General features: G+C 42.8%; 1 protein-coding gene across 2 annotated transcripts in view; it reads right to left on the bottom strand.

Moving 5' to 3' along the window:
- DNAAF9 (dynein axonemal assembly factor 9) overlaps positions 1-10322 on the bottom strand; it is a 128559-nt gene extending 118237 nt beyond the window's left edge. The window contains exon 1 of one of the 2 annotated variants that reach the window (XM_082744534.1): positions 9873-10322. In XM_082744534.1, the coding sequence (XP_082600660.1) occupies positions 9873-9955 (83 nt within the window). In that variant the 5' untranslated portion in view covers positions 9956-10322. The remainder of the gene's footprint in view (positions 1-9872) is intronic. The other variant, XM_082744535.1, reaches the window with a different exon arrangement.
- Positions 10323-13566: the final 3244 nt, after the last annotated feature.

Raw genomic sequence — 13566 nt, 5'->3', positions numbered from 1 at the left:
GCTGCCCTTTTAAAGAAAGGTAGAGGAAAGGTTTTGCCCTGAAGGATGCCAGAGAGCAAGCTGCACAGTAATTGCAAAGGTCCAGAAGCAGCAATGTTTACAGCAAGTGAGGAAGACAGCAATAATAGGAGATAAAGGGGGGGGGTCGTGGAAGCTGGATTAGAGTCTTGTCAAAGCTCATGATTTGAGATTTTTCTTGGAGTGTTTTGAAAATAAGGATGACTCATATGAGATGAGTTATATCATAAGATCACTTTATTTACTATACTGGAAACAGACCAAAGGGGGACAAGAGTAGAACCTCAGAGACCAATTAAGAGCCTACTGCAAGAAGCAGATGATCATTTCTTTTGCTTATTATCTTTTTTATTAAGTAGGGGCTTGAACTTATAACCCTGAATCAAGACCTGAGCTTAGATCAAGAGTCAAAAGCTTAACCAACTGAGGCACCCTGGCACCCCTCTTTTGTTTATCTTATTATATTAGCTGAAACCTTATTATGTTACTTGATTCAAATCAAGAACGAATATTAATTTTTTAAATAGTAGATTGGGGGCATCTACTAGTGTGTTAATTTCATTGGTACATTTTATTCATTTTTACTTAGTTAGTTAGTTATCAGAGAGACAGAGTGTGCACTCACAAGCACCGGAAGCAGTAGGCAGAGGGAGAAGGAAGCTGCCTGCTGAGCAAGGAGCCTGATGTGGGACTTGATCTCAGGACCCCTGGATCATGATCTGAGCCAAAGGCAGACATTTAACTGACATAGCCACCCAGGTACCCCTCATTGATAGATTTCCTGATGATAAACAACTTTTGCATTTCTGGGACAAATTCTACTTATTTATAAAGTTGTTTTCACCATACTTCTAGTTTCAATATACTATTGTTTTATTTAGAATTTTTGCACTTGTAGGGGCACCTGGGTGGCTCAGTGGGTTAAAGCCTCTGCTTTCAGCTCAGGTCACGATCCCACGGTCCTGGAATCAAGCCCCACATCGGGCTCTCTGCTCAGCAGGGAGCCTGCTTCCTCCTCTCTCTCCCTGCCTGCCTCTCTGACTACTTGTAATCTCTGTCAAATAAATAAATAAAATCTTAAAAAAAAAAAAAAAGAATTTTTGCACTTGTAGTTTTCCTTGTCAAGTACAGGGATTATGCCAACCTCAGAAGAAAGCAAGTGGCAAGTTTTCTGAGGTATGTACTTAACTCAGCATGCTTTCCACTTCTACCTCCCCTGATAACAAACACTGTGCTCCTTCTTTGCCACAGTTTCCAATTTTGACTTACCCAGGAACAAGCCATGCTAAGGGGAGTCCTTACCAGGGATTTCCTCATTTTAGACCTGGAAGAAATGGCCTCAAGGATCATAGTAATACACACAGAAAGAATGTGTATTTCGGGCTATATGGATAGAGGCAACTATTATGATAGAAGAGTTCTGGTTCCAGTTCTGGAGGCCCTAGTTTCTACACCTCTTCCTGTAGGAAGGCTATCTCCCTATTATTCCTTCCAGTCACCTAAGGCAATATATTCTTCTTACTTAAAACCTTTGAGTTGGGTTTCTGTCATTTGCAATAGAAAGCCTTCTTAATAGAAAATCAATTCCAGGAAACATATCTATAACTTACTTTAAAAAGCTGTAAAAAGGAAATATCACAATATAGGATGGATTCATTGATAGAGGAATGGATATATAAGGCAAATATAGCAAATATATTAAAAGTGTATAATCTAAAAAAAATAAATAAATAAAATAAAAAAGTGTATAATCTACGTATGGATACACATGAATGCCACTGAATAATTCTTTCAACTTTCCCGTACTTATGAGCACTTTCATAATAAAATGCTGGGGGGAAAGTCAACTGTATGAATAATACAAACAAGCCTCATAAACATTAATTTAGACTTCAGGTAATAATTAAAAGGAGCTACTGTAGGACTACTAGGGTTTAATAAACTTGGCCCTGAGTTAAAGTGGCAATTATTTACACCCCTTAGTGGGTGTCTGGCCACTCAGTCAGGGGAGTATGTGACTCTTGATCTCAGGTTTGTGAGTTCAAGCCCCACATTGGGTATAGAGATTACCTGCAAATAAAATCTTAAAAATAAAAAGACCAAAAAAAAAAAAAAAAAACAACCCACTAGAAAAAACCTAGAGACTTGGAAGAAAGGCAAAAGGGCAAGATGTGTAGCAAGGCAGTAAATGTCATTGCCCACCAATGTCTTTGCTGGGGCAACAACTTGCAACGGAAAAAGCAATCCCAATGTTAGAACATAGCTAACTACTGACTGTAACTGACTTAAACTGAAAGGACACATACATACACACACAAGATATGAATGAGAAATCACTAGCATCATTAAATACTTGATGACTTTCATTTTCTCCCAGCACTTTCTTTTTTTTTTTTTCCCCCTCCCAGCACTTTCATGTTTCTTGTAGCTCACCGGACCTATCAGTAATCTTAAGCAATATAACTTTCATTCCACAGGCAATCAGTTACCTAATCCATATCCATTCTCCCCTTCTTTTTCATTCACAGTACCCCAATTTTACTTGGGGCAGTAATGGCCCAGTTCCTCTGCTTCTAGAGCTGATCAATGAGACATGCAGGAGCCATCATGTGGAAGCTTCTGGAGAAACTCTCTGAAGCAAAGAGCCGACTTAACTAGGAGAACCGTCTCTTCTCCTTCCCCTTGCCTGACAGACATTATACCTGGAGTTCTTCCAGCCATTTTGTGACCATGAAGCCATGGAATCCACTTGCTAAGAGCACAAAAATAAGCAGAAGAGGCCCCGTTTCCTCCCTGATGACCTTACACCAGGACTAGACTGCTCTCCTTAGATGGACATCTTTTGCAAGAAAAAATAAACCCTTACATTAAGTCATTATTGTTAAGGATCTTTTACCAGCTGCCAAATGTAGCTATTAACCAATAGGCCACCTAACCTAAAATGGGTAAAACTGGTACCCAACTGCAGTTCAAGTCTACACATATTTCATTAACTGGAGTTAATAAGACACTCCACAAACTAAATTCAAGGACTTCAGAAAATGCTACCTATCACAAATGGAAATTGTTATCTGGAAGTCTATTTACAATACCCTGTGTAACATCTTACTTTCCATTTTCTTCCTTTTCTCTGGCTTTCTCTGAGCATTTCCTCACACAATCTGCTCTTTGTAAAGTCAGTTTCACAAGTCTTCATTCAGAAAGCATCCACAATTACTTTCCCTCACTTCTTTGACTATTAAGTGCATGCCAAATATAAATGCAATGTGGGATCCTTGATTGGATCTTAGAGTAGAAAAAAAGATGTTAGTGGGAAACTGTGGAAATACAAATAAATAGTCCAGAGTGCTAAAAGCCAAGTAAACAAAAGTTTACTTAATAAATTAAAGCACTACACCATTATTAATTTCTTAGTTTTAATAAATGTGCGTGGTTATATGTAAGATGTTAACATTAGAGTAAGCTAGATGAAGGCTACATAGAACACTCAACTTGGACGCCTGGGTGGCTCGGTGGGTTAAGCCACTGCCTTTGGCTCAGGTCATGATCTCAGGGTCCTGGGATCAAGTCCCGCGTCGGGCTCTCTGCTCAGCAGGGAGCCTGCTTCCTCCTCTCTCTCTGCCTGCCTCTCTGCCTACTTGTGATCTCTCTCTGTCAAATGAATAAATAAAAAAAACTCTTAAAAAAAAAAAACACTCAACAGCATATTAGCAATTCATCTATAAATCTAAAATTGTTTATTTCAAAATAAGAAGTTGAAAACAAAAACAAAAAGCATGCCAAATGAGCTGACTTTTCCTCAAACCAGGGCTCAAAATCACAGATAAAAGTTTTAAACACCCATAATGCAAAACCTTTTCCTTTTCCTAAACTTTCAGGGCAAAACAATAATTTAAGCTGTGTAATTCTCGAGTGGATCTGCATCTCATTCACTCCCTTCTCTAAAAATCAGAATATCACAGAAAAGCCCAGGAGCTTCATATGAAACATTTTTAAGATACTGTATATATAAATGCCACCATATTCAATAAATAAGAGTTCTCAGTACACAGTCATCTCAGACACAAGTGAAAAGGCAGATACTGAGACCTCTACTTCTGGGTCAGAAATAAGACTGTAAAAGCCTAACTAAGCAAACCCTCTTTGCTTCTACAGGCACCACACCAAGCTTCCCTGGCCAGTATCTAAGCAAGTATACTGGAGGTAAAACTTTGTATTTTCATATATACAATACTTTGCATTCTGAGTTTTCTTAAGGCAGAGACCATCTATACAACAGTAATTATTATTTCTGTAGATCTGTAAAGCCAAAAGAGTGCCATAGGTATTGGCCACTGGCCATTAAGTATCACCTGAAGAGATAACTTGCCTCTGTGAGGCTCTAATGAAGTGTTCCTGTAGATCATCATTGTCATGAACCACTTCTCACCAACTAGCTCACATTTTATTTTTCATTCTCTGAACACTTATGAAATTTAACATAGCCCACAGCTTCCCCTGTAGCTATTCTCTATTAATTCAATAAATAATGAGTGCAAGCAATATTTCATAATAGCTTACAACAGCAGTTCATATTTAGTGAATGCTGTCTATGTGCCAGACACTGATCTAAGTACCAGGGCAAGCAATGTGGGAAATGGCAATAAAAAATGGTCCCAGGCCTTTGGTAATTTCCAGGGATAACAAAGAAAGCCCTTTCTTACTAGTCCCTTATCAAGGAAGAAACTCCACCTGTACATGGTATAGAAGATCCCCAGCACAGGAACCCCTTAGTCAGACTGTTTTGCTAGAGCACATCCTTCAGTGGCTTCTTAATAAAGGGTGCACGTAAGGTCAAACTTGGAGAACTAGCATGTGTGAAATGTCTTTAACATCCCTCAAACCTGCTATGGCTGGATATTGAATTCTGGGAAAGAATCCATTTCCTTCAGAAGGCACTGTTTCTCCATTATCTTCTAGTTTCCAGTCTTGCTGCAATTCTATGATTCCTGACTCTATCTGATTTGTAGCTATTCTTTTGACTCTATAGCACTCAAAAATTTTATGACCTCCTACCTCGGCATGGATATTTTTAAACTAGTTGTGCTGGACTACTGAAATGTCCTTTTGATCTGGAAACTCATGTCCTCTGGTTTTGAGAAAAATCAATCAATCAACCATAATTAGTTTGTTTATTTAACTTCTTGCTTTATTTTATTTTGGGTGAAATCTTCATGCCATCAAACAATAACCACCTGCTAGCCCTTCTTGTTACAAATAGTACAAATCTCTGGGTCATTCAATTCTCCACATTCCTTAAAGATTTTTAGCTTCTCGATCACTATCCCTTTTGCTATTATTACTTCTATCTTCATTCATGATAATTTCAGTAAGCACTAAGACAGGCAATCCTCCCACTATCCTTACCTCTCAGTTCCTTTATTCCTGTTTTCCAATGATGTCCTCTACCCTACTTGAGCCACTCCCTTCCACAATATCCACCTCCAAACAGCTCAATAAAGCTGAAGGAAAAGCATACAACCATGCTAACTGGGTCTCACCTTAAATTTATGACAACAAAGAGCAAATGGGTACTTATAGCTGCCTGGCAATCCTAAAACATTTCTTTATTCAACTAATTTTCCCCAACTCTCTTGGATGGATTTTACACCTTCTTTCTTCTCAAACTTCTAACACCTTCTCTACTCTTCATTTTTAGCTGAAGATCTGCCTTCCTATTTAATGGCAAATACAGAAGTAAACAAAAGAGAATTTTCACTTTCCCCCACCACCAAGCTACCAATACACCAGCATTTGGGTCTATATACCCACCACAGATGAACTGTCCATGCACCTATATAGTCTGAGGCCAATATATCCATTTATGTCCTAGATTCAATTCCCTCTCAAACTGCTCAAGGACTTCACCCCTGCAATAGTCCCTTCCTTTCTTTTAATAATCAATTTTCCTCTCTGTACTCCATCATTCCCATCAACTTTGTTTTAGGAAGGCTATAATGTCTGTCCACCTAAAAACAAAAGAACTCTAACACTTCCAACCAGACCCCTGTTTCCCTGCTTTCTCTGATAGCCATAGCTGCATTATTCTCCTCTCTCTCATAGCTACAGCCTTATTGCTCTGCTCTTCAGTCCTTGAAACAACATCATTATGACTATCTATACTCACTGTCTTCAATTCTCCTCCTCCATTTTCTCTTGAACCCATTGCACCAAACCTGTTCTTGTCAAGGCCACCAATAACCTCTATGTTACCAAATCTAATAGACTATTCATATTCCTCATCAGCTCACCAATGGTACTTATTATTTGGCTTCCCATGACTGTCCTGGATTCTTCTCCCATTTCAGAAGTAGGAAGCTACTTTTCATTAGAATTTGGAACCACTGTTACACTGTCTTTCCTAGACGGGATATCCCAGGGTTTGCATGTTAGTCTTCTCTATCTAATTTGTTCTCAGGATCTCTACCCAGTCTCAAAGATCTAAATAAAAATGTGGGAGACATCAGCATAGCATTTCCAGTTCCAGTCTTTCTCCTGAACTCCAGATTAATATATCCAACTGCTTATCCAAGATCTCCATTTGGATATCTATTAGGCAACTCAAAATGAATAAGGCCAAATCTGAACTCCCTTTGCTCTAATTCCAGTGTTCCTGGTATCAGTAAATGGCAAATTCATTCTTCCAACAGTCAAATTCAAAATCAACTATACCTTCTTACATTATTATTACTTCAGCCCTATTTCTTCCTCAGTAGTTATTTCTCAACTCTGTATTATGATTTGCACTGTTCGTGTCTCTTTCCATTTATAAAGGAACTCTTTGAGGGCAATGGCCTACTTTATTTGTCTCACAACACCTAGCCCAGTGTATGTTGGATTATTTGTATAAAGAGGAGTAAAATGGCGGGCGCCTGGGTGGCTCAGTGGGTTAAGCCTCTGCCCTCCACTCAGGTCATGATCCCAGGGTCCTGGGATCGAGCCCCACATCAGGCTCTCTGCTCAGCAGGGAGCCTGCCTCCCTTCCTCTGAAGTAGGAAAACATAAGGGGTTGGTACTCTTTAGGGATGTCAAGGAGAAAGGCTCTAGAGGAGAACTACTGTAGGGGAGATTTAGTAGTCAAGATAGTTACCTGGTAATAATTCCAAAATCTCAGTGCCTTGAAACAATGAAGGTTTACTAATTGCTCTACATGTCAAACATAAGTCACCTTGAAGTTTGCTCTGAGTCCCAGACTGATGGACTTGCCACCACCTGAAGCACTAACAGACACCACAGTAGAGGGAAAGATAGTGGCAAATCATAGACTGGAAGCTTTTACCATGAAGGAATACACATCATTCCTGAACACACTGATGGACCAAAAGCAACCCATAATGCCATACCCAGCTTCAAGGGGGCAAGTATAATTGTACCACATGTCCAGGAGGCAAAAACCAAAAATAGCTGATGGGAAGCAGTAATGACTACCACATCCTGAAAAAGCAGCTTCTAGTTCTAAACAACAGCATTTTAACTCCTGATCTCTATTCCCCATCTGTGAAAATGAACTTCACTGCTAGAAGGGAAACACACACTTACAAAGTGCTATCTATGGGTCTTCAGGAATGCAACTTCACCAGTTACGCCTGCCTCTTTCATCACTCAGAGTCAGAGTGCTGCAAAGAATTCAAATATGGGTGACAGGAAAGTGCTGAGTCCATAACTGCCATTCAATGTCAAAAGTCAGGGGAAGGCTTGAATGGGTAAGAAAAGCATGTTTGGTTATGCAGAAGTAGGGTAAAGAAGGAGAACCTTGACTCAATTTCTTTTACCAAAGGTAAAACAGGCCTTGAGGTTCCATGCACTATCCCTTGTCTGAAGACCAACAAGTTTCACTCAACCACTTGTTTTAAGATTCAGAGTTTATGATTAATAAAGTTATCCATCATTAATCTAACAACAAAACACTATTTTAAAAATATGCTGTGCACTGCCATGTTCCTAGAAATAAGGATAGCAGCAGTTATTGCAGAGATGGAGTTCACTGGGAAGCTTTTTTCTCCTAAAAGTTTCAAAAACTCAAGATTCCTAAGCTCAAAATGATCTGGGATGAACCCCAAGTCTATACAGAGCTTAGATTTAAAGGATGGCTGCTCCAAATTCTAAATATCCTGTGCAAGGGTGCCTGGCTAGCTCAGACTGTTGAGCATGCAATTTTTGATATTAGGGTCCTGAGTAGGAGCCTACTTTAAAAGAAAAAAAAAAAAAAAAGGAAAGGAAAGAAAAGAAAAAAGAAGTACCCTGTGCAGTTTCTATTCTGTACAAAGTTCAAATACTTTCTAACAGTGAAAGTGGCTGCCAGAAATGTTAGGACAGATTGGAGAAGGTTACCATAAGGAGCTAAACATTTAGAACACAAGGAATTCCCCCTGAAGAGCAGAGCAGGAATTCAAACAATGTCACCTGCCAAATCAGAAGCAAATTAAGACTCCCAAATGCAACCAAGGGTATCTAGCTCTATCTCTCCCAACCTTTATTCATTCAACAAACAGGGGTGGGGGAAGGAATGTCAGGAAGTAAGCAAGGGACAGGATTTTAAGATTTAGTTCTCCTCTCCATGAATTTGTTCTCGTTAAAACAAAATAAAAACAAAACAAAAGAAAACAAAACAAAAAAACCAGACTGGCTAGCAAAAAATTAAAAATACAATTCCTTTAGTACCATAACAAGGATACAAGAAGAACCATTTTTCACATATAAATTAACAACCTCCTTTCAAGGGAAAAACATATTTATTTTGCTAAGCTACTAAAATAGAGAAAAAGCAAAACAAAACAAAAAAACCCTCTTCTGGTTTCATGACAGTTTAGCAGATCCCAAAGCCCATTTCTCTCTCTTCTTTCTTCTCTCTCAACGATCTCTGCCGCAAATGCTCCCTCATTCCAACCTCCACACTCTGCTGGCGGCCTCGTAACAGCTCCATCGCAAACAATGCCCAGACTATCAAGGTCAGCCCCAAAGGCACCGGGAGCAGAAATCGGAAACGGGTCTTCCTAGGGGGTAGAGACCCTCCCCATTATCACCCTCCCCATCCTTAGGCACCCAGGGGCTCTGTCTCTAGCCTCAGGGGCTTAGGGTCCGCCAATTCCTCACGGGCTTGGGGTCCGCCAATTGGGGGGGGGGGGGGTACTGGGCCTCTTTTTCCTATTCACCCAGTTAGTTTTCTCTCCTGCGCCTCCCCCAACCTGAGCTCCCTATTGTGGAATGAGGGAGCGTCGCGATGCAGGCTGGGGCACGGGGAGGTGGGGGAAGCCGCAATAGGGAAGATGCTGTCAGCGTGTATGTATGTAGGGGCGGGGGGGGGCACTCTTTAGGGATGCTGCTGTCAAGGAGAAAGGCTCTAGAGGAGAACTACTGTAGGGCAGATTTAGGTAAGCCGTTTCTGGGGAAACCCATTCAAGGGTTCTACCCAAGAGAGCTACTGTGTACGTTGCGGAGTGGGGGGGGGGGGTCTCCACAGACAGCCGTTTCTGGGGGAAATATTCTAAGAGGAAGGTAAGTGAGTTACACATAGAGAAACCACTGCAGAGGTTCTCCACAGGGGAACCTTTCCTGGGGGAAACCTACAGGAACGGGGATGTCATAGCAGGGGGTCTCCACCGAGGAGCCGCTGTGAGACTGTCTACAGGGGAGCCATTGTGGGAGCCGCTACAAAGGGCGCATTTCCTGGGAAAACGTCCCCAGGCAGCCGTTTAGGGAAAACCGTCTGCAAGGAAGCCATGTCGGACCACGCCCTGCGGCGGGAGGCGTCGCCGGACCCCCACAGCCCGCAACCCCCGGCCCGGCCGCTCCTCTGTGGCCTCGGCCCCGCGTACCTGACTGAGGGCGACCCGCGGCCAGGGCCGCCGGGGGACCGCGCGCGGGGCAGCCCCAGCCGGTGCGGGGGGTACACGTCCATGGCGGCGAGCGGCGGAGAAAGACGCTGCCGCTGCGAGGGTCGCTCAGGCCCGCCGGCTTGCTCCAGGCCCGCTGCGGCCGGGCGGGGCGGCGGGGCGTGCCGGGTGGGCGGGGGGCGCGGCGCGCGGGGGCACGTCGGGGGTGGGGGCGGGGCCGGACGCGCGCAAGGATCGCCGAGGGGGGCGTCGGCACGCGTTGGGATGGGAGTGGGCGCACCGCCGCAGGGCCGCGCCCTCCTTAAGCTGCGAGGCAGCCCAGCAGGACGTTGGGAGCGCGGGTCACCAGGATGGGGGCTTCCACGCCGCGGCTCTGCACTGTCCTCAGGCCCCGCATCATGGAGTGGGGATCTCTGCTGCGCCCCCAGCCACGCACGCGGACGCGCCCGGGGGCGGGGCCTGGGTTTGCCCCGCCCGGCTCTGCCGGCTTCGGCCTCCAGCAAAGGCTTCCGCTGCGGCACCCAGGTCCCGGAGCATCGCAGGAACTTGAGCACCTCCCACGTTCCGGGCTGGCTTCCCTAGGTCTCCCAGACGAGTGCCTCGCTGCTCTTTCTTCACCCACTGCTAATCAACTGCGCATCCTCCCTTCAAACATCCAGCTGATTGCTAGCCGACCTCAGGATAGCGGTACGCGCACACCCAAGCGCAGGGAATGGGCGTCAGGGGCCCATAGGTTCCCAGAGGATCCTTGCCCTTTACCGTTCAGATCCTGGCTGGACCTGTTTCATACTCCAGGGTCTTGTACAAGAAACCCAATCCCACCGAGACTGTGTAAAACGGGGGAAATCCTTAATTGTTAGGGTTATCAGGAGTTTCACTTACGCAGGACGCGTTTTTTGTCTTGTATCCCGTACTTTGTCAGGATGCCTTACATGCCTGTACTGATCTTTTTGCAATCCATTACAAAAATTTTGGAGTTCTTTTTCCGCCGAGGCAATGTGAGCTTAAATCATTTAAATGGCCACAGCTGAAATATCCTACCTCCGCAACTAAAAAGATCTGAATAATCCCTGTGTTCTTCCATAGGTTTAGCTGAGGGAAGACCAAAAGAAAGGACTAAAAATTAAAAGTACTTATTATTCATATTCCACAAAAGGACTTTTCTTGGCTCAAGTTACAAGCAGTGAACAAGTAACCACCATTGTTTAGAGATAACTTCGCATCAAAACACAGGCTCTGAAAATCAGCCAATCAGCGACAGCTTCACTCCAGTGGCTCTGCTTCTGAAAATCAGCCAGTCAACAACAGCTTCACTCCAGTAACTGCGCTTCTGAAAAGTTAGTAAATCAATGACAGCCCCCAAGGTTCTGAAAGTCAGCCAATCATTGACAGCTCCAGGCTTTTAGACAACAGCCAATCCGCAAGTGCCTCGCTCCGATGACGGGGCTTTCGAAGTTAGCCGGGTCTTCAGCTGCCTTGGTGACCACACTAACAGAGCTGGAAGTCGGTCGATAGGGACGTGGGTTCTCCCGTTTCTGAAATACCTTCAATCTCCCAACGCAAGACTTCCCAAAACATTATATATAAGATCAGCTCTGGTTTTGTTGAGGGTGGCTGTGGACTGCGACTTACAAATACAGCTCTTCTTTGCAGGCAGAGAAGTTCATCTTTTTTCTGCATCAGATATTGAGTTCAAAAAAATTTTTTTAATCCAAAGTTTGAAATCCTTTTAAGACTCAACTCCCAGCTACCATTAGTTATGAATTTGGACTTGTGACAACTCAGTCTCAGCCTGAAAATTTATAAATACAACCTCTTCCAGTCTTGCTATGATTGCTATTACCACTTTCTTTACTTTTCTTTTTGAAGATTTTATTTTTTAAAAATAATTTATTTGACAGACCGAGATCACAAGTAGGAGGAGAGGCAGGCACAGAGAGAGAGAGGGAAGCAGGCTCCCCCGCTGAGCAGAGAGCCCCATGCAGGCAGGGCTCAATCCCAGGACCTTGAGATCATGACCTGAGCCAAAGGCAGAGGCTTAACCCACTGAGCCACCCAGGTGCCCCTTGAAGGTTTTATTTTTAACTAATCTCCACACCCAACATGGGCCTGAACCCACAAACTGTAGATTAAGAGTCGCATGTGCCACTGACTGAGCCAGCCAGGTGCCTCCAGTTATTTATTTATTTATTTATTTATTTTGCAAATCTATAGGTATGTTCACAAAATTGTGTAGTCACAACAAACGACTTTAGAACATTTTCATCACCCCAACAAGAAAACCTACACCTTTTATGAAAGCAGCCATTCCCGTATTTCTCTCCAATGGTCCCAGACGTAGGCAACTCTTAATCTTTCTCTCTCTCTATGGATTTGCCCATTGTCAACATTTCCTGTAAGCTGAGTCATACAGAATATGGTCCTTTATGACTTGTTTTACTTAGCATAATGTTTGCAAGGTTCATCCATGTTGTAGCATGTATAAGAATTTTTTTAAAGATTTTATTTATTTATTTGACAGACAGAGATCACAAGTAGGCAGAGAGGCAGGCAGAGAGAGAGGAAAGGAAGCAGGCTCCCTGTTGAGCAGAGGAGCTCCAATAAGATGTACAAATGGCTAATAGATGAAAAGATGCTTAACATCATTAGCTATCATGGAAATGCAGACCAAAACCACAATGAGATATGACTTCACACCCACTAAGATGGTTATAATCAATCATAAAGATGGATAATAAGTTTTGGCAAGGATTTAAAGAAATAGGAACTCAGATATATTGCAGGTGAGAATGTAAATGGTGCACTGCTTTAAAAAATAGTTTGGGGGATCCTCAACAGGTTAAAGAATTACCATATGACCCAGTAATTTCATGCCTAGATAATATACCCAACAGAACTTTAAACATATGTCCACATTAGATCCTGTACACTCATGCTTATAGCAACATTAGCTATAAAATAGTAAAAATGTGGAAAAAACCCAAATGTACATCAACTGATAGGTGGATAAGAAAGGTGATTTATCCATGCAATAGAATGTTATTTGACTATAAAAATTCTTATACATGGGGGCACCTGGGTGGCTCAGTGGGTTAAAGCCTCTGCCTTTGGCTCAGGTCATGATCCCAGAATTCTGGGATCAAGCCCCCCGTCGGGGGGGCTTATTTATCCATCTTTTTGATTGATTATAACCATCTTAGTGGGTGTGAAGTCATATCTCATTGTGGTTTTGGTCTGCATTTCCATGATAGCTAATGATGTTAAGCATCTTTTCATCTATTAGCCATTTGTACATCTTATTGGAGAAATGTCTGTTCAGATCTGTTGCCCATTTTTTTCGAAGATTTTATTTATTTACTTGAGAGAGAGCACGAGTTGGGGGGCAGAAGCAGAGGGAGAAGCAGACTCCCCATTGAAAAGGGAGCCCCATGCAGGGCTAGATTTCAGGACTCTGGGATCATGTCCTCAGCCAAAGGCAGATGCTTAACCGAATGAGCTGCCCAGGTGCCCCCCTTTAGCCCATTTTTTATTTGGTTATTTCCCTTTTTCATTAAGTTGTAATGGTTTATATATTTTAGATTAAAGTCCCTTATCAGCTATATGATTTGAAAAATTTTTCTCCCATTCTGTGTATTGTCTTTACACATTCCTGACAGTGTCCTTTGAAGCACAGAAT

This window comes from Mustela nivalis (assembly GCF_964662115.1).
Source record: "Mustela nivalis genome assembly, chromosome: 8".
Classification (NCBI taxonomy): Eukaryota; Metazoa; Chordata; class Mammalia; order Carnivora; family Mustelidae; genus Mustela; species Mustela nivalis.
This window is presented reverse-complemented; position numbering and strand designations above follow the sequence as displayed.